Source organism: Prinia subflava, assembly GCF_021018805.1.
Source record: "Prinia subflava isolate CZ2003 ecotype Zambia chromosome W unlocalized genomic scaffold, Cam_Psub_1.2 scaffold_41_NEW, whole genome shotgun sequence".
Classification (NCBI taxonomy): domain Eukaryota; kingdom Metazoa; phylum Chordata; class Aves; order Passeriformes; family Cisticolidae; genus Prinia; species Prinia subflava.
The window spans coordinates 48,356-75,818 of NW_026960614.1; the positions used below are offsets into that span (position 1 = coordinate 48,356).

Consider the following 27,463-nt stretch of genomic DNA (forward strand, 5'->3'; position numbering starts at 1 on the left):
GCTTTCAATAGCATGCAGATGCCCTAAGTTCTCTTAGTGTACACCTTCCCAAAATTATTCTCTTTGAATCCTAGACCCTGACAATGGGCTAATTTCATGGTGCTTTGGTGAAACAAGAATCTGGCCACTTCCTAGAAGGGCTGCATGCTCCCCAAAACAGCTTTGCTACTTACACTTGGAAGCAGACTCTTCCAGCAAAAAGAGTGCTGGCTTGTAAGCCTGATTCACCCAGCACAGCCACCAGTGAGACCAAAGCTGTTCATCAGCTACATTCAGGTATAAGAAGGGTTACGTTAAAAGAGCACTTAAGTTACACCTTACATTTTGTTAGCTTTGAAGTATTTCCTGTACACCTAAAGCATTAATCTATCAGCTACCAAGAAAGAAAATAGTCTTTGCTCCACTGTTTATGGACAGAGCACAGTAGCTACTTTTATCTGATATCATGTGCATAGGTGATTAAGAGCCAAATATCTGAACACCAGAAAACAGAACTGAAACACCTGTGGCACCTCTTTGCAACTTGTGTCAATAGCTCTTAGAGCTATTTCGACCAAATCACACCCTAACATTTAAAACAAAGCTGCTTCAGTAACCCCACAATTCATGCTGCATAGAGCCTGGGGGACCCCCTGGGATCCCCCCCTGGGGACCCCCCCAAATCCCCACTGCAACATTTGGTGCACCAACATGGGGCGAGAGCACCGACAACCCTGAGACGAAGATGGACCACCACAACACCAGCACAGTGCAGAACCCCACGGAACACTGCTTCAGCGCTGTCTCTGGCACTGCGGAGCGGCCGCCCCGGGCCACAGTCGTGGCCCCAGGTGGCCCCTCCCTCACCGCACAGAGGCCCCATGAGACACCACGCCACCGTCCTTCCACTGCCAGCGGGCACGGGCCCGGGTCCCGGCCCCTTGGGGCCCTGGCGCGGCGTGGGCCTGAGACCTGGTGCGGTGCGGTCCTGGTCCCACCACTGCACGGGCCCCAGCACCCAGAGAAGCCACACGGAGCACACTGGCCTGCCACCCACGGTGCCATTGCCATGGCGACGGGGCCAAGACAGCCCTCCCCCCGCCCGGCAGCAGCAGCGAGAAGGGCCCTGCAGAACAAGCAGACTGTGCAGACCATCAAGCCCGAGCAGCCAACGCCCTAGACAGCGGTGAAAAGAACTGAAACCCACCTGTTTCAGTGAGAGAGCCATCAGAAAAGGAAAAAGCAGTCTTCAGCTTTGCCCAAGCCCCGCACCTCCCAAAACTTGTTTTTGTAAATTGTGTGACCTCCTTCCTCACTCTTATTCCCTCCTCCCCTCGCTGCTCCTTCTCTGTAACCCCCCTTCCCTTAACAAACCCTCAACAGTCCACCCCGTCCTGCTAAGCCCGGCACAGCTACTGCCATGTGCTCTGTGGCCGCATGGCCAACATGGCCACGTGCCTCCCCTCCAGCTCCTAGTTCCCACCTTCCGCTTTCCAAGTCCCGCAAGGTAAAGGCTAAGAAACCAAAACCCAAAGCTAATGTAAATTTGTAATACCAGTTTTACAGCCTTGTATAATTGTCAATTCTACTTTATGATCTCCTTTCCCTGTTATTCTGCCCCTGTCCCTCCTGTCTCTCCACATCCCAAAATGCCTGAGACCCCCCCCTTGCTGTTCTGGCCAAACAGCAGGGTGATCCAAATCCCTACTTCTGCAACTCTAAAACCCGGAACCTGTTGTTTCTCCATTTCCTTCCCATCCCCATGAAGTAGTTTTACAATTATGCCTTTCTAGTTTTTGTGTGTGTTCATATTACAGATTGTCCTGCTTTCAGTTTTAGAAAGCAGAGGCCTATTCAGGTCAGGTAAATCCATGAGAAGCAGTTTTTGAATTGTTTTCTTGAATAGTGCGATTCAGTATTAGACTACTGAATCAGAGTCGCTTTTGGGTTTATGCTGTCCTCAGTAGGTTCTGAGGGTGACTGATAACCTAAAATGGAGTCTGAGAAAGTATTTTGATGGTTTTTGTATTTTTTTTTTCTTCTTTTTGTTTTTCTTTTGGTGACCTAAAACTGGAGGTCTTCTGTTAAGTCTCCCAACACTTCTGGTTCAGATATGGATGATAAAATCGCCAATGGGTACTTATGGACGTATATAGACGACTGCATGCAGAGTGTCGCTCCTTTGGTTGAACCAGTTGGAAAGTGAAAGCAGTGGTTTGGCTCAGATCCATGAGTAAGAATCTGAAGCCGTGTCTGGAGTCCGGGAGGCTCCAAATGTTTTTCTGTCCCTGGAATGGGAGCAGAAGTCAGCGCCATAGCCTAGAACTGGGGGCTGTGGTGGGCTGAAAAGCCAGTTGGAAAAGGCTAGACACCATTAGGCCAGTCACGCTGAAAAGGCTAATAAATTTGTTTAGATTTTGCAATATGAACCCACATAACCCGTTTATTGCAATTACATCAAGTCAGATAGACTGTTCACAGTATAACATAATCCTTACTGCAATTGTATTCATTTTTATGCTGCAAAACTGTGTAATTACTGCTTCATTTTTAAATTGTTGTCATATTTCTCTTCATCTCACATTCTAACGAAAAAAAGGTGAAGTGTAGAATTGCATTTTATGGAAATGGTATGCTCTGTTTCACCCCTTGAAAGTGTATGGTTTATCCCAAGTCTGTAACCTCCCCTGCAGTATCACATATCTGTAATCCCATTGGCCCAAGAATCAATCTGCGCCCACTTCAAATCTCCCTTTTAAGGGTGCAGAGCGAGGGGGCTTGCCCTCTTGCACTGGAGGCCTCTAGAGGCTCTGCCACTCTCCCCTTCCCTCTCTCCTTCCCTCTCTCCCCCTCCTTCCCCCCTCTCCCTCAGTAACCATGCTGCCTTCCTGGGGTCGGACTCTAAATAAATCCTCATCTAATCAGCACCTCACCAGCCGTCTGAAGTCTCCTTGCCTGTCTGCATGCAAATACCAGCGAACATAGAGCCTGGGGGGCCCCCCGGGGATCCCCTCTCCGGGGACCTCCCCCAAATCCGCACTGCAACAATGCTGAATACTTATTAAGACACATCTTTGTTAGCACAGTAAAATAAGGTCCCATGCTGGAACCAGCAAAATTCCTTCACTGTCAGTCACTTAAATGCCCTCAAGTTATGTGACCCAATATTATCCTTCAATTAGCACATTTCAATAGGAAGATTTACACATTCCCCCCCCCCACCCCCACCCCCCCTCGAAGCCCCCTGTGCTCAAGATGAGTAGCAACCTAAAGTTTAGGAGCAGCAAAGTCTTGAACTGGTCTGCACTTGCAACTTCAGCCTGATCTAAGAGAGCAGAAGCTGAGATACCACAGGAAACGGGCTTGTGCTTTGGAGAACCACACCCTGGTAGTGCTGTTTCCCCAAGCTGAACATGGTTTTAACCATTCAACATGTTGCACACTGCTGTAAACTGTCAGCGGAATGAGCTGGGGAGAGAGCACATCCTGGGCTGTGGCAGTGACATTTTAACCATTAGTTTGAACCATCAGTGGTAATTTAATACTTAGCTGAAAAGCTAATTTGCTATAAAATTGAGCTTTGTTAAGGCTCATTAATGTGAAAACAACACACAAAGACATTTTTTCTCCATACACTACCAAGCCAGGGTGGTTTTGTTTTTCCAGTTCACAACAACTGGCTCAAAGGGAGGTTTCTACCATTTCAGGTGGTGGGAGGCACTGATGTTCATACGTTCTGCCTCCAGCTCAAACAAGCTACAAGAAGAGATCTACAGACTGCTATAATCTCTGCCACACAACTACATGCCAGGCACTGCATGCTTATCTTCTTTCTCCTCATTCATTTATAGTCTCACTTGAAGTAAAACGACTTTACTAAGGTATTCATAGCTGAGTACTGACCAACACAAAAGTTACACATAGGAATAAAAATGCTATAGCAAAACAAAGCCAACACTATGCAGTCCCATCATAATTTAGACTCATTTGCTTTGTTCCTTGAGAGTTACCCTGCCAAAGCACTTTTAAACCATTTATCTATCTAGTTTATTACCAGTGATTATTCTAAGAAAAGCCTCAGGATTCATCAGCATTAAGCTATTCGATTTTGTATTTCTAAACTATCTAATAAGGTTTTCCTAGGTTTGAGGGCTGGCATACGCCTTGGCATGCTTATAATTTGGGTTGCAAACAGAAAAAAATGTCAATAAGGTATCCGACTTGGACTGCTGAGCATATACAAATTTAGCTCTGTCAGTCCAGAAAGGTAAGATGCACACTGCTGAGAGATGTGCAAGAGAAAGACACTGCACACCAGTGATTCAATCACAAGGTCTAGTGGCAACACTCATCCCCAAGTATACTACCCTCCTATTCCAAATATTCTGTTACTAAACATCTATCAAACTTTCAACACTCAGGAGGTGTTTTAAGAAGGTTTACTGGATTTCAACAGATTTATTAAAAATACTAACCTAAGGCAGTAACTTAAACTCTGTTTAAAGCAATTAATTGAATTTATTCATCATTGCATTTATAATATACCCACTGCAGCATGCAAATATTTGCAACTCTAAATTCTACTTGGATCTTAAAGTAACAAATTTATTCTAGTAGGTGGCCTCTAAATAGTCTTTTGTCTTTCCATCATAATTTAATATCCTCTCATAGAAACAGCTAGTAACACTATATGAAATGCTTCCAGATGCCATTTTGCACATTGCAAGAACATTCAACTATCACATTTTGGCAGGCAAATTTATACTCACCAAATTTTAAAAAAATGCCCAAAAAAGTGCCCATATTTAACTGATTCCTTTCATAACAGCTACAGGAAAGAGATAGAAAACTAGCAACCCTTCCTCTTCTCTATTTGGGGAATTACCATATTTCCACCAGTCTAAGCACTGCTAAAGCTTGCCACTGACAGAGCACGTTAAAGAGCTTCCTGCTGCCAAGGACAGTATTGTCAAGTGTGATACCTCCTGCACAGACAGAACTTCTTGCATGGAAGAGATACTCTTCCAGCCCCAGAGCAGCTGCAGCCAAAGAAAGCTCCTTTCAACCAGCAAAAGCTTTCTGAAGGCACATGCCACCACTACCCCCCTCCTCCCATGGTGTTTAGCAGTCTACAAGAGACACACTTCATAGACAGTGGTACCAGGTACCTATCTGCAGCACCTTTCCAGGTATTTTAATATTGCCTGTATACCTTCAAGTCCCACTCTCTGCCCCACTGTGATTCCAAATACATTTTACTAGCAGCAGTAATTGTCAGATATTTTCCAGGTCTCTGAATAAGTCCTCCTAATAGTGTGTTATAACAACTTCCTGAGATGAAAATGTGTAGCTGCATAGGGCAGGACAAACAGGAAAGACTGATACTGTCACGCTCAGTAACAGATGTATTGCTTGTGCTAATGGCCCAGTGCATTGAGCAGCACAAGAGGTAAAAAAGACAATTCTGTTTGTCATAATTTGAGACAGTAATAGAGTACTAGGAAATTCATATCAGAATAATAAGTGGAGTCAGCACAACAGAGTATCAACCTCTACAAAACCCTGACCCTGAACTAAAGCTTCTTTCCTCCCTGCATTTCCTGTATGCAAGGAAGCTGTTATACCCTGCTGGGCTGGAGGCTTCAAGCTTCAGATATTCCCTGCTTCCCAGGATCAAGCCACAAAGTAGACTATTTCTGGAGAATGTAACATAGGGAAAACTTGTACTTTATTGCAAATTTGACTGGTACAGAACAAAAGCAAGCTCAATTAAAAAGAAATTCCAGACCAATCTTTATAGCCTCTGCACTGAAAGGCACCAGTTTACCCAGCAGTTACTCCACATAAAAATACTAGACCAATACCATGCACCAGTTCCAACAGGTCTGACCAGGGAAGCACATCAAATCCAGCTGGAGTTGCACGAACTAAGATCTCATAAAGCACCTTAGTAATCTAAAAACCTGCCCAGTTTTGGCTTTTAGCAAGATTAGCAGCAATATAGTAAGTTTAACAAGAAGTGTCCCCCTGTTCCTCAGAACGTGCAAGTGGATTCTGGAGTACGAGTGCTCTGCAGTGCTGCACTTCCCTTCCCACCACACTGGTCAGCCAACACTAGCCCACTGCGAGGACAGCAGAGCTTAGCATTGCCTTGGAGGGGAATCAGAGGTGATGCCCCACACCTCCAGCACCAGCCATACTCACAGACATCTGGCTCCTTCCCGAGTGCCAGCACCCTGCTGAAACAGCCCTGAGTCCTCTGTGTCAGGGTGAGGCTGGGATCAGGTCATGTGAAAGCGCTTGCAATTTCTCAAAGGATTACATTTAATTAACCAAGCCCCCTTCCAGCAGTCTTAAAGGGCCTTTTCATATCTCTAAGCTCATCAGGGAACAGAACAGCAGCAGGGACACCCTAGGCACCACACTGCAGACACCAGAGAGAGGTTAACCCTCCCAGCAGCTCCTGGGAGCTTCCCATCTCCCTCCACCAGCCCCATTCTGCTCTGCTGAGGACACAGAACTTCTCATTTGACTGGAGCACAGGGCAGGCAGTAAGTCCACAGAAGGCATCCCATCCCACCCCACCCCACTATTTGAATAAAGTTACCATCCAAGGAGAAAGCTTCCCATGGTACTTCTGGTACCAGTGAGCCAGAAGTAGTAGTTACATCCTATAGAGTATGTGGCTTTCTTTTGGTACCTAAGTACAGCCTGTAGCAGGAATGCACCTTTTAAAGCATCCCTAATGACTTTAGCATGGAGCCTGCAGACAGAGAGCAGTGAAGGGGCAGCTGCTACTACCCAGCTGTTGCCATGAGGTTTTTTCCTGTGTGTTGAGCGCTCATATTGAAAGAGAAATGTGCAGATTCTCCCACGTTCGTGAATGTAAACACTGGCCATGTTTTGCTAATTGTCTTTCATTGTTTACATATTTCTAGTTGGGAGGAGAAAGGTGACTGACAGTTAGCTTGACCAGTGTGGATTAGGAGGTGGGGATTCCATCCCCCAATAGATGGACATTATAGGAAATGTATAAAAGTGCCTTTGTAAATAAACTTCGGAGGTTCCTGCTTCCGGCCCTGATCTGCTGGCAACTAAGAAAATGTCTCTGGAGTCCCTCTCTTACCGTCAGGCCCCGCGGTGACACCCAGCTTCAAAAACCTCTCTCGTGAGCAACAGCAAGCCTGGTCAAGGAAGAATTCAGGCTAAATCTAACTAAATTTGTGCTCACATGGTCTTTATTTCTTCCTTGTGAAGGAGCAGGGCAGCAAGCCATCTTGGATTCAGAAGCTGCTGTGGAGCCACACCTGAGCACAGTCACACCAGAGCTGTATCCCTACCACCAACTGCTCTTCATCCCCAGCAAAGATGGCTCATGGGCAACAAACCACAGCACCCACACAGCTTCAGGAGCCACGCTGCTGAGGACAGGAAGAGGACGGAGGCCAGAGCACCAGCCTGCAAGACCAAGAAAGTTCACAGCTTTGAGAAGTCTGCTTGCAAAAACTGGATGGAGAAAGGCTGGAGGCACCAACACCTAAGAAATGGTAGAAGCAGCAGTGTCTGGGCAGACATGCTCTGTGTCATCTGTGGCATTTAATACCTCACTGCAGCAAAGACACCAAGGGATGCTGCCAGTGTTTGCCTATAGCTTCCAGCAAAACTCACCTTCATAGCACTAATTTATAAACACTGGGTAGGGGGGGAAGCATAGTTACATCACATCAGCCATAAAAAAGATAAGCTATCCTATGTGGAGCTTGGAAGAGCAGAGGATTTCTGCTTTACCTAACAAAGGGGTTCAAAATAAGCTAATTCTGTGCCCATTCCAACTGCATTTCCATAAGTTTTCTGACAAGGTTTATAGCAGTCATTGCATCCAGTGGTTGAAGCCCTAACCCTATTCTTGAAAAGGGTAAAGACAAGAAACTGACTGAGGTGATTAATGAGATTAGCTCGGTTAGAGCACGGTGCTAATAACATCCAAGGTTGCCATTTCAATCCCCATACACATCATACACTTGAGAGTTAGACTTGATTATCTTTGTGAGTCCCTTCAAACTCAGAATATTCTCTGTGTGCGTGTATGTCTGTAACTAAAAGTCTGCTACAATATATAATGCTAAACTAGCCAGTTTCAAAGAAGGAAACCAAGTGATTTATTCTAATATAAACCCTGTCATACTACAGTGTCAGAGTCCTGGTGTATTTGTTCGACTGTTAATCTCAAAATATTCCTGTGTTAATTTGTACGGCTTATCTCACAGTGATGAGAAGGAAAATAAAATTCTTCCATACAGCAAGTGGTAATCAGGAATGCTCCCATTTAAAAAATATATTTTTAAAAATCAGTTTCCTTGAAGGCAGCTGCTGCCGTTGAAAAGGCAGTGCCTACAGAGCACAGCAAGGCAGCAATAATTTGTTGCTTATCTAGTTCTCAAGACCAAGTGTGAGAAGCCACAGCTACCTTTCCTGATAAAGTCCTCCTTTGCACGTGATTGATACCTGGTACTCAGAGAGGCCTGAGCAGAGGATCACTAATTGGAGTTGGAGGGGATCGTCCTTGCAGGACATGTTTATCAATCCAGAGATCAGTTATTCATATCAAGTCAGGGAGTCTACTTCAGACACCCTTATATAAACTACAGATTCATTTTTTCTCTCAAATGGTGGAGAATCAGATTTATTACCCTCAAGGACAGTTTCTCTAAAAAATGAGGTCTCCTTCAAACCACATTCACAGAGTTCACAAGAAAACTTTAAAAAGTCTACTCCTCATGCAGTTGTTGTTTGCAGTTGCCTTACTTTAGATGCTTTCACTCACTCACCATGCCCCAGCTTTGCAGCTTTCTTATAATCAGTTTCACTGCTCTGGAGGCACCTTCCTTCATTAGCACCAGTGAGCACACACTCGTAAATGCACTGCACAAGCACTCAAAGCCAGGGCTATGCCAATGCTGGTTCCATAGGGCTGGAGAACTCCACATTTTAGAACTCTGGAGGTATCGTTTACCCAATTTAATCAGTGATCTGATTTGGGCAGGCAAACTTTTCAGGAACAAAGGTTCTACTTTACAAAGACTACTACAAAGTTATTAATTCAAAACTATTATTAAAATTCCCCTACCGCCTACACAGCATGGCTTCCAAAATCATTAATGATGTTTCCAGGTTAAAGCTACTTAAATGTAATTCCTTACTTTTCAACCAGTCACATCCCACCAATGGTGTTTCAACACCATGTCTACCAGCAGCTTGTCATCCTCTCCAGAGGGCAAACAAGTTTCACTCAGAGGAAAGGAGTTGCAAGATGAGAGTACTAAGCCAGTAGAAGCAGCCATGGGTGGATCCCCACATTTACAGTCAAGACCAGATACTTGTATGCAACTTATTACACTTATTCCCAACCTTATGCGATGGATCAATTCCTCTATTTTTGACATTTCCTCTTCCATAAATAGATTCTTTATGCACCTCCCTTTGCTTTCCTGTAGCTGTTCCAAGTAATTAACATTGTCATTTTCTGTTTCTTTAGTCAGTTTGAAGAAGCCCTTGGAATAACTATTTTTGTACCTGTTGTTTGAGCTGCTTAGAGAGAACATCCTTTACTAGTCTGTCTTGGTTTAGGGTAAATTTGGGAGGAAACCTCCAAAGGGGGTCCCTCTGGGAAGCAAACCCAAACGGCCCCTCCCCCAACTGGTCCAGGAAAAAATCTCCTTAGAGAAAAGTAGAAAAAACTTTATTTAACAAACAAAGTGCCCACAAGCATAAAGAATGAATAATATGAAACAATAAAACTTCTCACCGCTCTGAAGAGAGAAATTGAGAAAGTCCTTGCCATGGGTGTAGCTTGGCTCGCTCAGACTCTTATCAGTCCCTCCAGCGCTGGAAAATGCTGTCCTGGGCCCCAGTGGGCCACAGGCGTGAGATCCCGGTGTCTCTCTGGGTTTTTCAGTCCAGGACAGGTTTAAACAGTCCCAAGAAAAAAGAAAAAAAACAGTCCAGGGAACTTGCTGCCTCAGCTAGCTAAACTAACTAAAAGCACAGGAGATCTCTGTCCCGCTGTCTGTCTGCGCTGCAGACGAATACGGTCCAGGAGCCGGAATGTGGAGGAGTGAGTACAGTTTCAGAAAACAAACTGTGCACTTCTTCTTTCCCCCCTCTTCACACTCAGAACCAGTCTCAAAGGTACAGAACATAATACCCAACAAACAGAACAGACGATTGGGGATACAAACATCATAAAGTCACCCTAGGACATAGTCAAAACCTAGAAGGAAATTAAAATATCATGGGGAAAATCCCCAACCCCTTTTCCGCAACATCTGCATCAGGAGGTAAAAACTTGAAGCAAAATCTAGCAACATGCAGTTGCCATCATTCAACTTTTACAATCTGTGCAGCTTTGGGTTTTGTTTTGGTGAGATTGCTTGTTTTGTAAACACCTTTTTATTGTGCCTGTTAGAAGAGCTTTTCACTGGAGAAATATACACACCTATTATGGGCTCTGCACACTAATAGTAGGGTTGGTAGTTGTACTTCACATGTCAGAGCTTAACCATATACCTGCTTTATCCTCTGCAGCAGCTCTGATATACAACCTCTTGGTGAGATTTACCATCAAGCCACATATATACATGCCATTAACCCCATCTTCTGTTCAACTTCAGAACAGAACTGATGCAAAACTTCACAGTGGCAGCAAACCATCAAAGCTCTCAAGCAAGCAACCAAGGTGATTTAGTTCATTCAAGGCTGCAATTAAATCCACACTCGGGTTCACATTCATACACTTCTTGAAATACACTGTTTGAAATGGGGCTATTTTAGAAAGAAAGCCTGATAAACTTCAGCTAACACCTGAGACCTAGATGCATTGATGAAGACATTGCTGAATGCCCAGGGATGTCAGTGGTCAAGTAAGACTTATTAACTTAAACAGACTTCTTGTATCAAGTGGGCAAGAGTAATTTCCTTACATGAATTGCAGTTTCAGTATACACATCCTTGATTCTCCTCTACAGAGATGTTATGGACCATCTTTATGCAGCCAAACATGCAGATAAGCCAAACTGTTAGTGGTCTTCCTAAAGCTGCAGGTCAAAACTGAGAAACTCAACTGGGTAGTAGGAAGAGAAATAGCCAGATGCTGAGTACATCTGAATAGGTCAACATACATACAGATAAAACCTAAAAAAGTAAACAGTAAAACTCACTAGACTATGGAGAGGCAGGGAGTCTGGAAATCAGCCTTCTGCAAAGAACATTCAGAAGTCAACTTGAGAGTTTAGCTCTTACCCAGACCTGCTGTGTAGGGTTGCTTTATATTTTCAGGTTTTTCCATATGCTAAGGTACAGCAGCATAGGCTTGGCAGACATGAATTCAACTTTGATCAAAGTCAGGGGCTCCTTCAGTGTTCCTGCATGCAGATATCTTACCCCTAACTGCACTTCTCCAGAACACTGGGAGCAGTAAGAGCAGCTAACTACTCCTGCTCAGGCTTGTTGTGGAAATGGATAGATCCACATTAATGCATCTAAGCACCCATCTTTCTGTAAGGGAATGGCAGACCAGCAAAATCACTTGGTCTGTAAGACTGTCTGAATCCTCTCAGATCACAATTATTTTCAAATCCTTCCAAACACTGCCAAATCAAAGCTATCATTAGAATACGGTAAAAGCATTTAATGGGAAAGTCCTCTATGCCAAACTTTTCTGAGTCCAGAGTATTTGCACAAAGCTATTTGTAAAAAGACAAGGAAAAACTTGAAAGGACAGAGCAATGCAGCACATGGTCCAAGATTTTCTATAGAGAAAAAAACAAAAACAAAAACAACTCACCAAGCATTATTTTGCAATATTAAAGACATTCAAAACTTAGCCATGGGAGAAGTGGCTGGTCACCTCTGACTAAGATACTTTTGGTGCTTAGGGGCAGAAGAGACTTTGCACAGAGGTGAATCAAGTACAGAGCAAGCAACAAAGCCTATGTATTAAATCTGTCAGAACTTGAAGCAGCAAAGGAGCAGGACAGCCTTCTGTCAGATTTTTACTTGATTATTTAGCATTTGTCAGAACAAACAATAAGACAGCATTGTATTTCCTGTGCATGATGCTGAAGCAAGTACTGTTCAGATTGGTCTGATCTTTTAGTGATTTGGAAGTTTAGTCCTATTTGCTGTCTTTTGGTAGATTCAAGACAACACTACTATACTGATATATTCTTACAGCTGAAAATGCTGACATGGACCCCCTTCAAAAAAAGATCTCTACCCTAAACTGCTGGATGTGCAAAAGGGTATTCAAACTGAGCATAATACATTGCATTGCTTCTTGCACTCACCCTTCAGTTTGAGATGTTAGTAACAAACCACAGAGCAAGATAAAGGAAAAAAAAACCCCTAAGTTGGGTGTTTTTGAGATTTGCACTTCTGCATATATGGCTGTCAACACAGAACCCCAGGTATACAGTGCAGAAGACATTGGTGTCTACAGATTTCACAAAACCCAAGATACATGCAGCAGCAAGCCATTACAAGTAGAGTAAGAAAATTAATTTTCAGGAACTAGCTGTTTCCTAGTTAGTTGTAGCTGGGTCAGAATACTATCAATTTCAGGTGCAGTTCAGTGTTTCAAGCAAACCAAAAAATATTAAGTCAATACTTCGTTTTTTTCAATACCAACTTCAGGTAAGAGGGACTCCTCAATAGTTTTTGAAGTGAAGGACTAGCATAGCAACAAAGAAAGTATGTCACCTCAGTATTATAGCAAAGAATAAGTTACAGTCCAGCTTCTGTAACAAAATCAGCACAATGGAGCTGCAGGCTGGAGGACTAAGACATCTGTCGTGGTTGCGGGGGGAGGTCAATTTTTCCAGGGGGATGTGAGCAGGCCAATCAGTGATCAGCTTTTCTGCTGGCACCTGGATTGGTCACTCGGAGGTTTAGACACGCCTCTGAGGACACAAAGAGTTAAAAGCAGGACTCCAGGGGGGGTTCGGCCTCTTTTGGGTTCTGGTTTCAGCAGTAGAAACATCTCTTCTCCCCTGCTCAGCAGGGGAGAAGCAGCCAATATGCAGCCAATAACAAAACCTTTCAAACCTTTCAAACTTTTCATCTTCTTCCATCCACTAATAGGTGTTTTCCAAGGTTTCATCACTGCTGTTCCCGTGAAGTATCTTATCTCTAGAACTAATTTAACTTTACAAATAAGATGAGCATATTTTCTTAAAAACAAACAACACTTAAACTTAATATGAATAAATCTTAACAGAACTCATATGCGATAAAAAACCTTAATAGGATATAGACTTAATATTATTTAAATCTTATAAAACTTAAACCTACCAAAACTTAAAAATAACTTAAACTTAACAGAACTTAAGCTTAACCTAACATAATTTAATTGAACAACACTTAACCTATACTTAAACTAAACCACACTGACTATACTTAAACTAAACTATATAAAAGTTTATCTTAATATTAACAGATTACTAAAAGTATAACTTAACTCAAACATACATATATAATAAATGACTCTAATTAAAAATCCATTTCTATTAAATCCATTTCTATTCTACTCCCCATTGTGATGAGTCCTTCATATGGTAATGTATTTCTGTATTAATTAGAGTACAAGTTAGATGTTGTACTCTTTGGTGGTGACTGGTTTCCCTGCAACTGGACTTAAAAAGTCCAGAAGAGATACTGAACAGAAGTTTACCATATAAAGACATGCCAAATCATTGTTACATTGTGTGTCTATGACATCTATCAGGTGATCTAAAAACATGAGAAATGTCTCTGATGTTCCCTGCTTTATGTCTGTATAAGTGTCTTCTGGAGTTTCTATTGACTGAGTCAATACCAGAGCTTCACAAGCAGGATCCTCAGTGTCCCCATGATTTAGTGTCTGTAATAAGTTGACACCCTGTCTGCCATCCCTGACTGGCAAAGCCACAAACAGCTCTGCAGCCAGGGACTCCTGCTGAGCTCTTGGAGGAAGCCTCCATTCAGGCTGAGATGAAGGGTGTTCTACGTTAGAAGTGACTAAGTCTGCTTCCCAGTTTAAGTCTGCTGGGTCTAAAATTAATAAATCTGAGTCACTGTCTGAGCAAGTATTATTTATGTCTGTGTTTTGGTGCATAATAGTCTTATGGTGTCTCTCACGAATGTCCTGTGTGGTTGTTTTACTTTGGTGCCTGTCGGAGTCCATGTTTCCATGGATCCTCCACAGAGAGTGAAAAGTACAGAGATGGAATTAAAACCTTTAGAAAAATTAGAATATATAAAAGCTTTAAATGCACAAAGTAGAAATCTAACCCTTAGCTTTAAGCTTTACATGCCCTAAGTCCTAGTACAGTGTAGAAGGACACAGCTTCAAGCTTAGTGATAGAGTACAGACATAACAAAAATAGAGTAGGGTACTGTTTATAATTTTTAGTATGAGTTTTATGTACAACAAGGTAGAACCTTATGCTAGTAAGACAGAGTTTTACGTTAATAGATATGCTTTGTGCGTAGGTTTTGACGCTGATTTTCGTAGTTTTATGAACTTTAGAATTGTACCTAGATTGGTTAGTGTGTAGATAAAAAATATGAATATGCATTTTGCAATTTGGGATAAAAAGCCTCAGGGTTGGAGGTGGAGGCATCGATTGATTGATCAATTCGATCCATCGATCCAACCTCCATTCTCTGCAACCTGAGGAACGATCCTTGAAAGGGAGCCGAGACGGGATTTTAAGGTATTATACATCGCGGTCCCCGCTCCAAGGGACCTGGGCCCCGGGGTTCCCCCTTTTCCCCTGTAGCACTTGCTACCGGAGCGCTGGTCGGGACAGCCGGAGACTCAGCATGGGGAGGGACCCCGGGGCCCCACTGCCCTCACATTCCCCCGGACGGGAACCCTGCGCGGCTCGGGCCCTCCAACTGCCCTCAGGAACCCTGTGCGGCTCGGGCCCCCACTGCCCTCGGGAACCCTGCGCGGCTCGGGCCCCCACTGCCCTCGCGATCCCCCGGACGGGAGCTCTGTGCGGTTCGGGATTTCCCGTTGTGTCCGCGTCCCTGTGGTTGAGGGCTCTGTGTGGGTTCGGAATTTCGGGGTCCCTTTTGTTGCCATGATCCCTGCGGCTGAGATCCCTGTCTGAAAATTGTGATCGATTCCTCTCTGTTAGTGTGATCCCAGCGATTGAAAATGCTGGCAGTAATAAGAGGTTGCTTTACCCTGAGGCTGTAAATGATATGCTTTGCCTATAATCTTATTAGAGCTTTGATTGTTAGGAATTCTGTGCTTTGTTCGCTGTTTCATTAGAGTTGTGTGTGTTAAGATTTCTATGCTTTGGTTATTGTCTTGTTTAGACTTTGTTTGCCTAGGTTTATAATTGATTGTAGAATAAGGCCGCTCTCAGAACTTTTATGCCTTCAGATATGTGCTTTTGTATAAATAAACTACTTTATTTAGATACTAAGATGTGGTAAGACCTTTTAGAGACTTTATACCCGTACCCGACCTAGGCACTCAATAGTTTTTGAAGTGAAGGACTAGCATAGCAACAAAGAAAGTATGTCACCTCAGTATTATAGCAAAGAATAAGTTACAGTCCAGCTTCTGTAACAAAATCAGCACAATGGAGCTGCAGGCTGGAGGACTAAGACATCTGTCGTGGTTGCGGGAGGAGGTCAATTTTTCCAGGGGGATGTGAGCAGGCCAATCAGTGATCAGCTTTTCTGCTGGCACCTGGATTGGTCACTCGGAGGTTTAGACACGCCTCTGAGGACACAAAGAGTTAAAAGCAGGACTCCAGGGGGGGGTTTGGCCTCTTTTGGGTTCTGGTTTCAGCAGTAGAAACATCTCTTCTCCCCTGCTCAGCTCTGGGCTGAGTGGGGGAGGGGGAAGCCACGTGGCCGGGCTCAGGACAACCACGCAGTGGAACTAAAGTGGATACAGCTGCCCCTGCTTTTGCTACAGTGACTGGCACTTGAAGAGTGGAGCGAGCAGAGAAGAGAGGGGGAGGGTGAGGTGGCGCCCTCTGCCCTCAGGGGAGACCTGCTCTCAGAACCTCGGCCCCTGGGTAAAAAGGGGGAGAGCTCGGCATGCAAGTATCCTTAAAAGAGCCCTGTATGCAGCTTCAGACTATGGACAGCGGTGAGAGCGCTGGACATAGGAAAAAGAGAGTGTCACCCTGGCAGACTTCTCCGGGCAGTGCCACGGGTGACATGGAAACACATAAGGGGTGGACCCGTGTTTTCTGAGGAACAGTCTGTGGTGTGAGAGAGACTCCTCTCTCCCTTGCTGAATTGAAGATTGGTTTGTTTGGGTTTTTTTTGAGTGGTGATTGTTTGATCTAAAACCCAAAGGTTTGGTCTGTGAAGAGTAATGTGTGGGGGGTGGAAACTGGGAGAAGAGATGTTCTGAGAAGTTTTTTATTTCTGTCTCTGTGTGTGTTTAAGAGTTTTTCTGTCTCTGTTCTTATGTAATGTAATAAATTTTTGGTGGTTTTTTTTGTTTTCAAGATTTAAGCCTGCTCTGCTCTGTTCCTGATCACATCCCACAGTAGTTGTTAGGGAAAAAAACATATATTCATGGGTGCATTAACATCTGGCCAGTGCCAACCCGTGACAACATCACTTATCAAAATGTTTTCTTGGCTTAGTGATAAAGCATTTTATGGTGTTGAATTATAACACTCTTCAAGCCTTCCACAGTCCCAACCATGGACTTGGAGCTTCCTGACATTTTTAGTAATACTAGTCTTTTCTGACCCCATTGTTCAAATTACCAGTAACCTTAGAGTTTTTGAGGCAGGTCACAAAATGAGCAGTCACGTCTAACAGTTCATACAGCAGCTTCTGGTTGTCTAGGGGACTGTGAATAGTGAAGTGATAGAACATAATGATTTTACTGCTCTCTGCTTCCAGTATCTCACCAATGCAAACAAATTCACATGTTGAGTATGCCTTAGTGAAAATTACAGATACTGCAACAAAAATCCAGTTGCTCAAACAGCACATTTTCAGTAACAGAAGAAACCAGGTTTCTCAACTTTAGGCAAGCTCAGATCCTGATTTTTCACTGTAGGAGGATAACTGTAGCCACAGAACACTGAATATGGACAGAGCCTGGATTCAGTACACCTTGGCTGAAACTTTCATTGTCTATCCAAAAAAACAAATGAAGTTAACCAGTCACTTTTTCAAAAGCAGTTTTATGGTTCCTTAATACTGAGATACACGTAGGAACAAATGAAATAAACAAGATGTTGGCAAAACAGTTATTGATGCTTAAGCTTTCAATCTCATCTCACAGACCATAGACATTTCTTAACATTCGGATGTAACATACAGTAGTATCAAACAACACGCTAGAGAAGCAACACCCTTCTTATGCCTGCTGTGCAGTCTCCATTAATGACTGCTGTCAAAACTTAGAGGAACATATGAACAAAATGAGTAATATAATCTAGTGACATCCTAAAGAATAACTGTTGATTTTAAAAACAAAACACACACAAACCATACACCAAACCAAACATGTCACAATATTTTTATTGCTTAGACACTGAGTATTCTATTATCTCAGCTGTGCTATAAGCTACAATATAAACAAGTTTCTTTCCATCTTTCCAGCTTTCCAGGCAATTTTGCTTTCTTGAAGATCTGTTATAGCAGTCAGAGAGTAATTAGGTTAACCAAGTTACTGGGTGCTACTGAAAGGCATTTAAAGGACATTAAAATATTTAGAAGACAATGCAGTCATCAGGCACAGCCAACATGGGCTCATGAAGGGAAAGCCATAACTAATTTGGTATCCTTCTACAATAAGGTCACCCACTCAATGGATGAAGGAAAGGTCGTGGATGTAGTTTTTCAGTATTATAGTAAAGCTTTTGATACTGTCTCTCACAGCATCCTTCTGGACAAGTTGTTCAGTGGCAAGATAAGGAAGTTCAAAGTGTATTGGATGAAGAACCAGTGGCAGCAGGGCTCAGAGGGCTGCAGGGAAGGGGGCTGTCTGGCTGGCAACCAGTCACCAGTGATGTTCCCTAGGTCTCCATGATAGGGCCAGTGCGGCTCAGTGTTTTTATCAATGATTTGGATTGCAGGAGCTGAAAGCACCATTAGCAAAGGAACTGACAATACCAGCACTGGCTGTGCTGTTGACTGTCTCAAGGGACACAAGGTCTTTCAAAGTCATCTAGATAAATCAAAGCATGATTGACCAGTGGCATAAAATTAAAAAAAAACAAATGCCAGATTCTGCACGTGGAGCACAGTAATACCAGGCACAAGTCCAAACTGGGAGAGAAGTGGCAGGAGAGTAGCCCTGCAGAAAGGGATCTGAGAGTGCTGGCCAGCAGCAGGCCCAAGAGGAGCCAGCACTGTGCCCTTGTAGACAAGAGGGCAAAACACACCCTGGAGGGCATCAAACACAGCCAGTCCAAAGAGATTATCTTCATTAAAGTATCTACTTAATGATCTGTAAACAAATCCTTACTTTTAATATGTATGTATGTCTTGGGTTGAAAAATGTAAGCAAAAATGTGTACTCTATTTTCATCTGTTGAAACCCATTGGGAGATAATGTTCTTCTCTCCTGCTCCATCCATCCTACTCCAGCAACCATCCTCCTCCGAGGGACATCACCTGTGAATGGGCCATTCAAGGCCTCTCACATGACTGACAACATTACTTCATTCTATTGTGACATGCTCCACTCAGTGGGAGGAGCCAAAGCCTTTCCACCAGCATAAAACCTGCAATCCCAAACACTAATGCAGCTGGTTTTCCACTGAATCCTTGGAGGAAGACCGGACCCATCTCGCCAGCACTGGACCCTTTTCTTTTCTCTACAGAATCATCTCTACTTCACAGAATAACACCTGTTACTCCAGGAAGACTTATTTGGACTGCTTCCAACCTTGACAACAGGGTGTCAAGTCATATCTCTGTCAGGGTTCTCTAGGACTTTTGTTGGTTTGCTTGTTTCTTTGGGGTTTTTTTGTACTACTGCATTTGTATTTTTTTATATATATATTCCTAGTAAACACTGTTATTCCTATTCCCATATTTTTGCCTGAAAGCTCCTAATTGCAAAATTGTAATAATTTGGAGGGAGGGGGGGTTTTACATTCTCCATTCCAAGGGAAACTCCAGTTTCCTCTGACAGATACCTGTCTTTCCAAACCAAGACAATGTACAAATCCCTCCTTCTCTATAATTTCCAACTAATAGGACTAGCAGGATTCTTTTCATATAAGGTGTATTGGACCACCAAGTATTGTGTGGGTTTTGCATTACCACTTTTTTACTGGGCAACCTGATATTGCTTGAATTTGTCAGCAGTGGAACTGCCTTATTTCTTACAGTGTGCCTTCAGAAACATTTGCTGACATTCTGCAAGTCCTGTAGACTACAATTGTCAGGAAAATATCAAGTTCTGAATTTTAACAGAGAAAAAAAAAATATACACAACCAAAACCCTCTTGTCCATCCAGAAAACTGCCTGAAAAGACATTTAGCATATAGATGAACTAATTTTTTTTTCTCTCTGAGTATACTGTTCTGGAAAAGTGAATTAAAAAATAAAATCTATGCCATATTTATATTTTTAGAGACATTATGAATGAAAAGCCACACCTCTGGGGGATAGAAGATATCAAGCATCTTGACACTTCATTCTAGTAATTTCTCTGGCAGCTCAGTTTTTGCACTGTAACCAAGCACAATGGAATTCTGGGCTAAATTTTTCCTTGCCAAGGAAAAATTTAGCCCAGAATTCCATTAGTTAGCCTAGAATTCTATGCTTTATTAGCCTATGTTATATAAAACCAAATACATTTATTAAATGCTGTGACTAAGTGATTGATCAGATTGCAATGGCAGGTTTTTCCTGTACTAAGTCACTTCACCACCAGAACTAGATTCCAAATCAAGAGAGGAAAAAATGCTCTGATAAGGCCCTACAAAGGGAAATAGTACAAATCAGTGATATACATACAGACAAGAATAGTTCATGGCTGCAGAAAGTCATCAGTTTACAGCTGGACTCAAAGGTCTTTTTCAACCAAACTGATTCTATGATTCCACCTCAAGAACATAGGAAGGCATACAATGGCAGAATAACTGTTCTCTAATATGTTACATGCAAAGTTCTCCAATATCAACTTAACAACTCCACTGCCCCCACCAAAAAAAAAAAAAGACAATGAAAAATACAAGCAAGTTTTTACCGTATTCACACTCCAGGACAGTAAAATTCTGTCTCCTGAGAAGCCTTACTCTAGGAAACAAACAAGCTGGCAAAGAGAACTAGAAATTTGCAAGAATACAGCTCAGTCTGGATCACAAATACCATGGCACTTGATTCACTGTTTCAGGTATTCTTTCTGAACTCTTCTGAGATTTCATCTTACTCTACACAGAATCTCAGCTGGCAGAGAAAGGAATGTCTCTTCCCCCTTCTAGTCCATCAACTCATTCTTGCCCAATTACGTGTTTCTCTACAGAGCTGATCAGATTCAGAGCTTTTTTCATTCATTCCTCCTTTAGGGCACTCCTGTGCCCTCGTCCATAGCTATTCATCAACCAGCAACAGCCAAAGGGAAAGAGGCCTAGCATGGCCAAGTACTCCTATTCCTTAGCCTGACAATAGGATGCGAACTGGTCAACGTTCTTTCATACACAGTTTGTATTTTTCAATAGGTTCCTCAGAACAACCACTGCAGCCTCAGAGATGTTAAAGCAACTAGGAAAAAGCATTCTGCAGGAGTCATGCCTTTAAAAACATCTTCAAATAGTGGGGTTTTCCCCATTTAAGTTCAACAAGCTGCTATACAAAGGTGAGGAGTTTCTGACTGCCCCACTACTGCACTAGAGGACCACACATTCATAGAAGTGAATATATCCTTTCACAGCTGCACAGGAAGGAAGCAGCACTAGATCATCTACCTATTGATAGCCACAGTTGCTGCAGCCATAATTGTCTCTTGTCAATATAAAGCCCAAACCTCTGCAATTTCAGGTTCTAAACCCCCAAACAGTTGTAGATGATCCTGTGGTCTTATAACCACCAAGCCTGCCAGTGACTGTCTCTTCTTACCTCCCCACCAAGTATTTGCTTTAAACATTACTTCAAGAGTCAACATTAGCTACTGCACTCAGAAGGGTGGGTTTTATGTCCACAACTTCCAAAACACTTAAATGCTCCACCTAGAAACAGCCACAGGAATGTTACAAAGAGATGTGCTTGAAAGAGTAGCCTTCCATCAACCTAGAGACTTCAGCCTAGTTTGTAAGTTTCAGATGGGATAAAAACAAACTCTTAATTCAGTATTATTGGATGCACTATGCAAATACCTGCTGTTCCCAAATATCCCTAGGAAAAAGCAAGCACTTAACTGGCTGCTTACTATTGCTCTTCATTTACATCAGTTAATTGCACTGGATTATTCCTGGGTAGAGAGAGATTTCCTCTTTTCCAATAGCGTGCCTGGATTTCCCACAGTGTGACTACAGCAGCAGAGACTCCTCGATGGAGTTTGTTTCTAGTAGAATCACTTAGCAAATAGACAAAAGGGACAGGAATGATAGAGATCCAAGAAGTTGAAATCTTGGAGCTGTTTTCAAACAAATCCCATTGTAGTTCTCAGAACAGTGATTAAGCACAGATAACAGCTTTATTGTGCAAATTCAGGGAGGCCCTCTTGCTGCACAGAAGGGGAGAAAACAAAAAAAAAAAAAAAGAAGTCAGCCAAATAAGGTTGCTTGAGCTGCACGGAGCCAGGAAAGAGTCCAGGAGATGACGCAGCCAGAGGAAGCTTTTACTCAGTTTCCTTCATACCCTGGAGCAGAGCCAGAGCCACCTCTGTGGAGGAAGAGGGGCTTCTCTGTGGAGTAGCCATTGATCAGCAGGGACTTGGCCAGGCCAGCAGCCCCAGGAGGATGCTGTCCCCCGGCACACACAGTGTCACAAGCAGAAAGTATTTGAATCCTTCGGTTTCAGTTCATCAATTGTCTTTCAAGCAGCTACTAGGGACTTAGTGAGCTTTTTGAGGAGAATTTTGCTTCAGACTAGACATTATACATAAAACAACTGAAACAAGTTTCCTCCAGAGGCAGAGATGCCATTTCCTTTCAAAATAAAGGAATCCATATTAAGACATCTTATGAACCATCCTCATGAGAAAAGCAAGAATTGTAATTAAACTTCAGGGGTGACTAATCAGACAAGGTAGAATCACCCCAAGGAAAGGGCTGCAATGCCCTGAAGGTTTAAAAAAGATGCTGCTTGTAAACGTTATGGTGACAGGATATTTGCAAGAAGCGAGTGGTGATGAATCCCTGATAGGAGGCACCTCTGTCTTACAGCAGAAGCAGCAGACCTAAAGTTCTCCTTGGGCCCCTCTTATTGGGTGCGCCTCATCAACCTGCTTCTTGCTCAGCTGCCTCGGGCAACAGATCAAGAGGGTAAAAATTAAATTAAGGACTCAACTAAGACATTTAATCTTCTAAAACCTCTTGTATGATAAGCACTCTTAGACGTAACACTGTCACCTTGAAGTTTTGTAAACTGGATCATGACTACCAATTCAGATCAGGCACTTGGAACAGCTCTTGCTCACAACAGTGTAAAACCACTATAACTGATGGGTTTTGCCCAGTCAAGCTCAGGGCTTGCCATAAGAAGAGAAAGGAAGATTTCACCAGTATGTAAAAGCAAAGTGAATGTTTGTATATCATCAATGGTGTACTTTAAAATCCCTTTTTAACTTTAATATAGAATGCCTAAAAGTACCAAACAGAAGCTTTTGCTCACTGTCAGGCTTAATTGCTTCATCTGACATGAAGTAAAACCTTGCTATTCTTGCAGAACCTAGGAACCAAGCAGTTGAATACAATATAAGCTAGGCTGCAAAGGCCTTTCCTGTTTTGCAGGTTTAAAGCTACAGATAATTCACTGCTTACCAGTTTCAGTAGTTTACCTGGTTCCACTGTAAACACAGCATGTTTTAGCTATTGTTGCTTCTGAAGTACAAAGTCATCTGAAATTCACCAACAGGGGACACTTCTGTATAAAGAAAGGTCTTTGGGAGCATTCAAACACACTTCTTTACAGCAAGTCATATAGCTGATGGCATTAGAAGAAACATATAATGGATTGAGTTTGCCTAACAAGTTAGCACACATGTCAAACTTGGATCAGTGTCACCAAGATTCCCAAGTTGTACTGAGTGAGGAAAGGAAGACAGCACAAATGGGTCAGTCATGAAATAAGACAGAAGGCATCTAGAATGCTTCTAGAGTTCCTTCATAGCACAATAGGATCAAGAGAGAAGTGCCCATCTGTTAAGGTCACAGTTTTCATGACTTTCCCTTTTCCCTTCAAGACATCAAGCAAATTCCACAAGAGGAAAAAAAAAAGGAGAACTCTCATGCAAACAAGTGTAGCATTCTGCTCATAGTTGCCATCTTGTTGCAGCATTTGGTAGCAAGTAGCTACAGACAAGAAACTAATTAACCAGAGAGTTCTCCTGATAGACACCTCAATCTCTCAGTTACTTTTCTTCTAACCAGAACCTTCGAGTTCCAAAGAACAATGGAAAAAAAGCTTTTGAGTCCTGCTGGGAATTAGGACCATCAATTCAAACTACAGACAGGGTCCCTAAGGATCCTAATAACTATTGCTACACTTAGCTTCAAACTAAGGTATAATAAAGTTTGGACTGGTACCTTTTCCCTTAATATTTCCTAAAACTTTCTGTATTCACGAGACTAGCTTTGATTAAAACCCTTTCTCTACAATGAGTGAAGACTGTTACCTAAAACAGAACTGCCCAAGTCCTAGTGACAGGACTGTTGAGTGCACACCTCACATGTGATGAATGCTTGTGTTTCACGTTCAGTGGCCAGTCCATTCACAAAGCCACAAATAAGCACATGCATAGGCAAAATAGTCAATGAATCCTGATACAGAAGCCTTGCACCCATCAGTCAGGCAGAGATCAGAGCCTACTCATGGCAAATAGACTGCTGGCAACTGGAGGAGAGACTTTTCAGAGCTTGACAATGGCTCATTTTTAGCACTCAACTACTTCCACCCTCTGCAATACAAAGCATGGGGGGAATTATATGCCCTTTTTGGTGTCTGCTTTAACTGTTCACACTTCATAAACTTTCCAGAACACAAAATATTTAAACCAGAGCTGTATCACTAGATAAAACTGAAGGTTTCCTGTTGAGAATATGGCAGGATCAGCAGGCTGATGCATGATGGACTTTCTATAGAGCCTACAAAGCCTCTAGCAACCAAACCCCTCCATTACATGTCACAACAGCAAATCATGTGCACTAGTTCAAAGGTTACCAGAGTTAATCTTGGATTTTTATTAATAGTGCTACACAGCCTAGTGTGACTCATAGCAAACCTCACATAACAAAATGGAAACCTCCAGCTACACGTGCTAACATTCAGCCTAGCTTGAGGAGGTATAGAGACCCACAACTCAATAGGTTTTGCTGCTTAAGCCACGCAGCAGCATGTTTCTATAAGCCTGGTGAGATGAATAAGAGCTACCAACCAAATAGTTTTGACACAAATGCTTTTCCTGCCCAGCCAGAACTGTTCCCTAGAACATTTCCTCCATCTGTCTTCTTCACAATGGATTTATTTTTGTGATGAAGCCCACATAAACCTACATCTAACTGCCCAGGTTTCACCCACATTTGACCTTGATTTTTTTCCTTGATTGATGAAAGTCTCTTGCATTTTACTGTTTTGTTAATTAAGCAGTTATTAACAAATCTTAAGCTAGCACACTAGTAGTCATGTTTATTTCACACGAATAACTGATGACACAGTTATGCCAGCATATCCTGTTCCTGCAAACCAAAGATCAAGAAATAATGTTTCAAATATTATTTCAGTTGGGTCTGTAACTAGAGCAGATGGGGCAGGAAACCAAAGGCTGATACAGCAGCAGGCCTGCAGCTCTGTACTGCAACAGGCACAGACACTGGAACCACTTTCTGTAGAATCTTCAGTGTGCAATACACAGCATTACACCAAAACACTTGCATTTCTCTATCTGCTCCAGTTTTTAAAAGCTCTGAAAGCAGAACTCCTCTGTCAAAACCAGAAAGCAACAGACTGAGAAGGTGAATCCAGCCTAGGGTGTGTCTGCGGAGGCTGCAATGAGCACCTCGAAGCCAGCGTTCAAATTCAGCCTGGTGCTGGGAACCCCACCCCGCAAGCCTCTCTTGTTCAGGATTTCTTGGACGATCCACAATAAAGTCACTAATCACGACTGTAAACTCTGGCTAAAAGGTCTCAACTGCATTTTACGCAGAAATCCCCTAACTTGTGCTATTTCTGTTAATCTTACTGAACTTGTTTCCTGTATTTTAGCTTTTTTAGTAAGTAAATCTTCACTAATCATCACTAATATTTGATGGAAGGCCTTTCTAAAGTTTAAGATAATACTGTCTTAACCTTGAAGTTTGATATCCTTTAAGATGTTGATGTTTAAATAATAATAACCATCATCTAGCTATCCATGCTATCAGAGATGGCATTTAAGACATCAGGAAAAGTAGCTGTCAATCGAATTGGCATTCATTACCTAAAGTAAAAAAATTAAACTGATAAAAGAAAAGAAAATCACGGTGGATTTCATTTCAACTTCTACTTGCATAGGGATGAGTTATTTGCATTTTTTTCTCTCCTTTATGTAAACCACAGACTCTTAGCTTAAACATTAGATTTTCTTAGGCCATTTCAGATTACTCCAGTACAAAAACATCCAGAGACTTCCAGCCTGCTCCTTCCTGTTTTATCAATGAAGGGCTGAGACCAATTCTTTTACTGCAACCAGGAGAAATTAAATGGAAAAACCCCATGCTCTTCATTAGTCACCAAACTCCAGCTGCGAGGAGAGTCAAGTATGGACTTGACTAGACTTTCTAAAGTACTAAAATTTCTTTAGCCAAGAAATACCTCGAGTCAAGTTGGGACAAGGTTCCCTGGCAACCCAAAGTGACTAACTCCAAGTTGTGCAAACCCCAACTTTTCTTCAGGGAGCGCACGAGGCGGCCATAGCAGCCACCCGCTCCCACCAGGCTCTCGGAAGCCTCGCCCCGCTCCCTCCCCCCCCCCCCGATCCAGGCGCACACGCGGGCGGGCGGGCGGCACCGCCGCCGCGCTTCGCCGGACATCTTAGGGCGGAGAGGCGGCCCCGCCGCGCCGAGACCCTGCGGTCCAGGCGCGGCCCCGGCCCGGCCCCTCGGGCAGGGGAGCCACGGCAGCCGGGCAGGGGAAGTACAAGATGGAGGGGCGGGAAGGAGGCTCCGCTCCCTGAGACTCCTTCGTGCCCCTCGCTGCTCCCTCAGGGCGCGCCCGCCCGGTCCAGCGCACCCGCCCGGGAACCCGTGGCGGGGCCTCCCTTCTGCCCCGCGCCGGCGGCACCCACCGTTTTCGGCATCTTCCCGTCGGAATGAGCACGGCCGTCACTCCTCCTGCGCCGGTGGGGATCTGCACGGGCTCCGCGCTGCTTCTAACGGAACTCGACTCCGCGCCGCGCCTCGCCGCCCGGCCCCGCCCGGCCGCCTCCGTGCAGGGCTAGAGCCGCGGCGCCCCCGCCCCGGGAAGGCCGAGCCGGGCGGTCCCTGCGGAGCGGCCCGGGAGGGGCGCGGCCTCGGGGGCTGCAGCACATTCCCACCGGTGCAAGAGCCGAGGGCTTCCAGAGCCCATAAACTAGTGCCTAGACAGCCCCGGTCGCAGAAGTTTATGCGCGGATCAGTGTAATTGAGACTTCTGGTCCTTGATAAAAGCATTATTTAAGAAAATGATGCTATTTTGTCGGCAATTGCACTGTTCAAAGTGTTATAAATGCCAATACGATATTCCAATTAAAATAATAATTTGGTTTATTAATAAAGATCAAATCACAGAATTTCGAAAACCCACCAACAGCGGAGAAACTTGACAGAATTTTCCCGGGAAAATGCCAAGGGTGAACCGTGAGATACAGAGCCTGGCAGCCTGCTATCTCCCCCAACGGTTCACAAATTAGCCCCGTTCGGGGCTTGGTTTTTATACACTTTATTCTGCCCTCGGCAATATTTCCCCATATTCTCCATTGTTTCCCGACTAGCTATACAAATTCAGGAGTTTCCCCGACCAGGCAGAAAACAGTTCCTTTCTCAGTTCAAATGTTAATGTCCAATTTCTGTAGGTCCTTATGGTTGATGAATGATCGAGATATGGATGATGTTGCTTGATGATCTGTGAAGGTGGCAACCAAGGTGTGAGTTGCTGGTGCCACCTTATCTCGATAGGTCTCCTCCCGGTACTTGAGAAGGCTGCAGGTTTTCCTGGAAAAGTCCTTTGCTCCTTTCTGAATGGAGGTGCCTGCTTTTTCAGGGTTGTTAGTTTCACCATCTGCTGCAAGGTCTCCTAAAACATAGATTTTTACCTAATACAAAT

The 27,463-nt window shown here is 43.5% G+C and overlaps 1 protein-coding gene across 2 annotated transcripts in view; it reads right to left on the reverse strand.

Annotated features, from left to right (window-relative positions):
* The window catches only part of LOC134565229 (moesin), a 51,922-nt gene extending 25,293 nt beyond the window's left edge, over window positions 1-26,629 (reverse strand). The window contains exon 1 of one of the 2 annotated variants that reach the window (XM_063424724.1): window positions 26,448-26,629. In XM_063424724.1, the coding sequence (XP_063280794.1) occupies window positions 26,448-26,459 (12 nt within the window). In that variant the 5' untranslated portion in view covers window positions 26,460-26,629. Of the gene's footprint in view, window positions 1-9,784; window positions 9,922-26,447 lie in introns of those variants that run through there. The other variant, XM_063424723.1, reaches the window with a different exon arrangement.
* Between the last annotated feature and the right edge of the window lie 834 nt (window positions 26,630-27,463).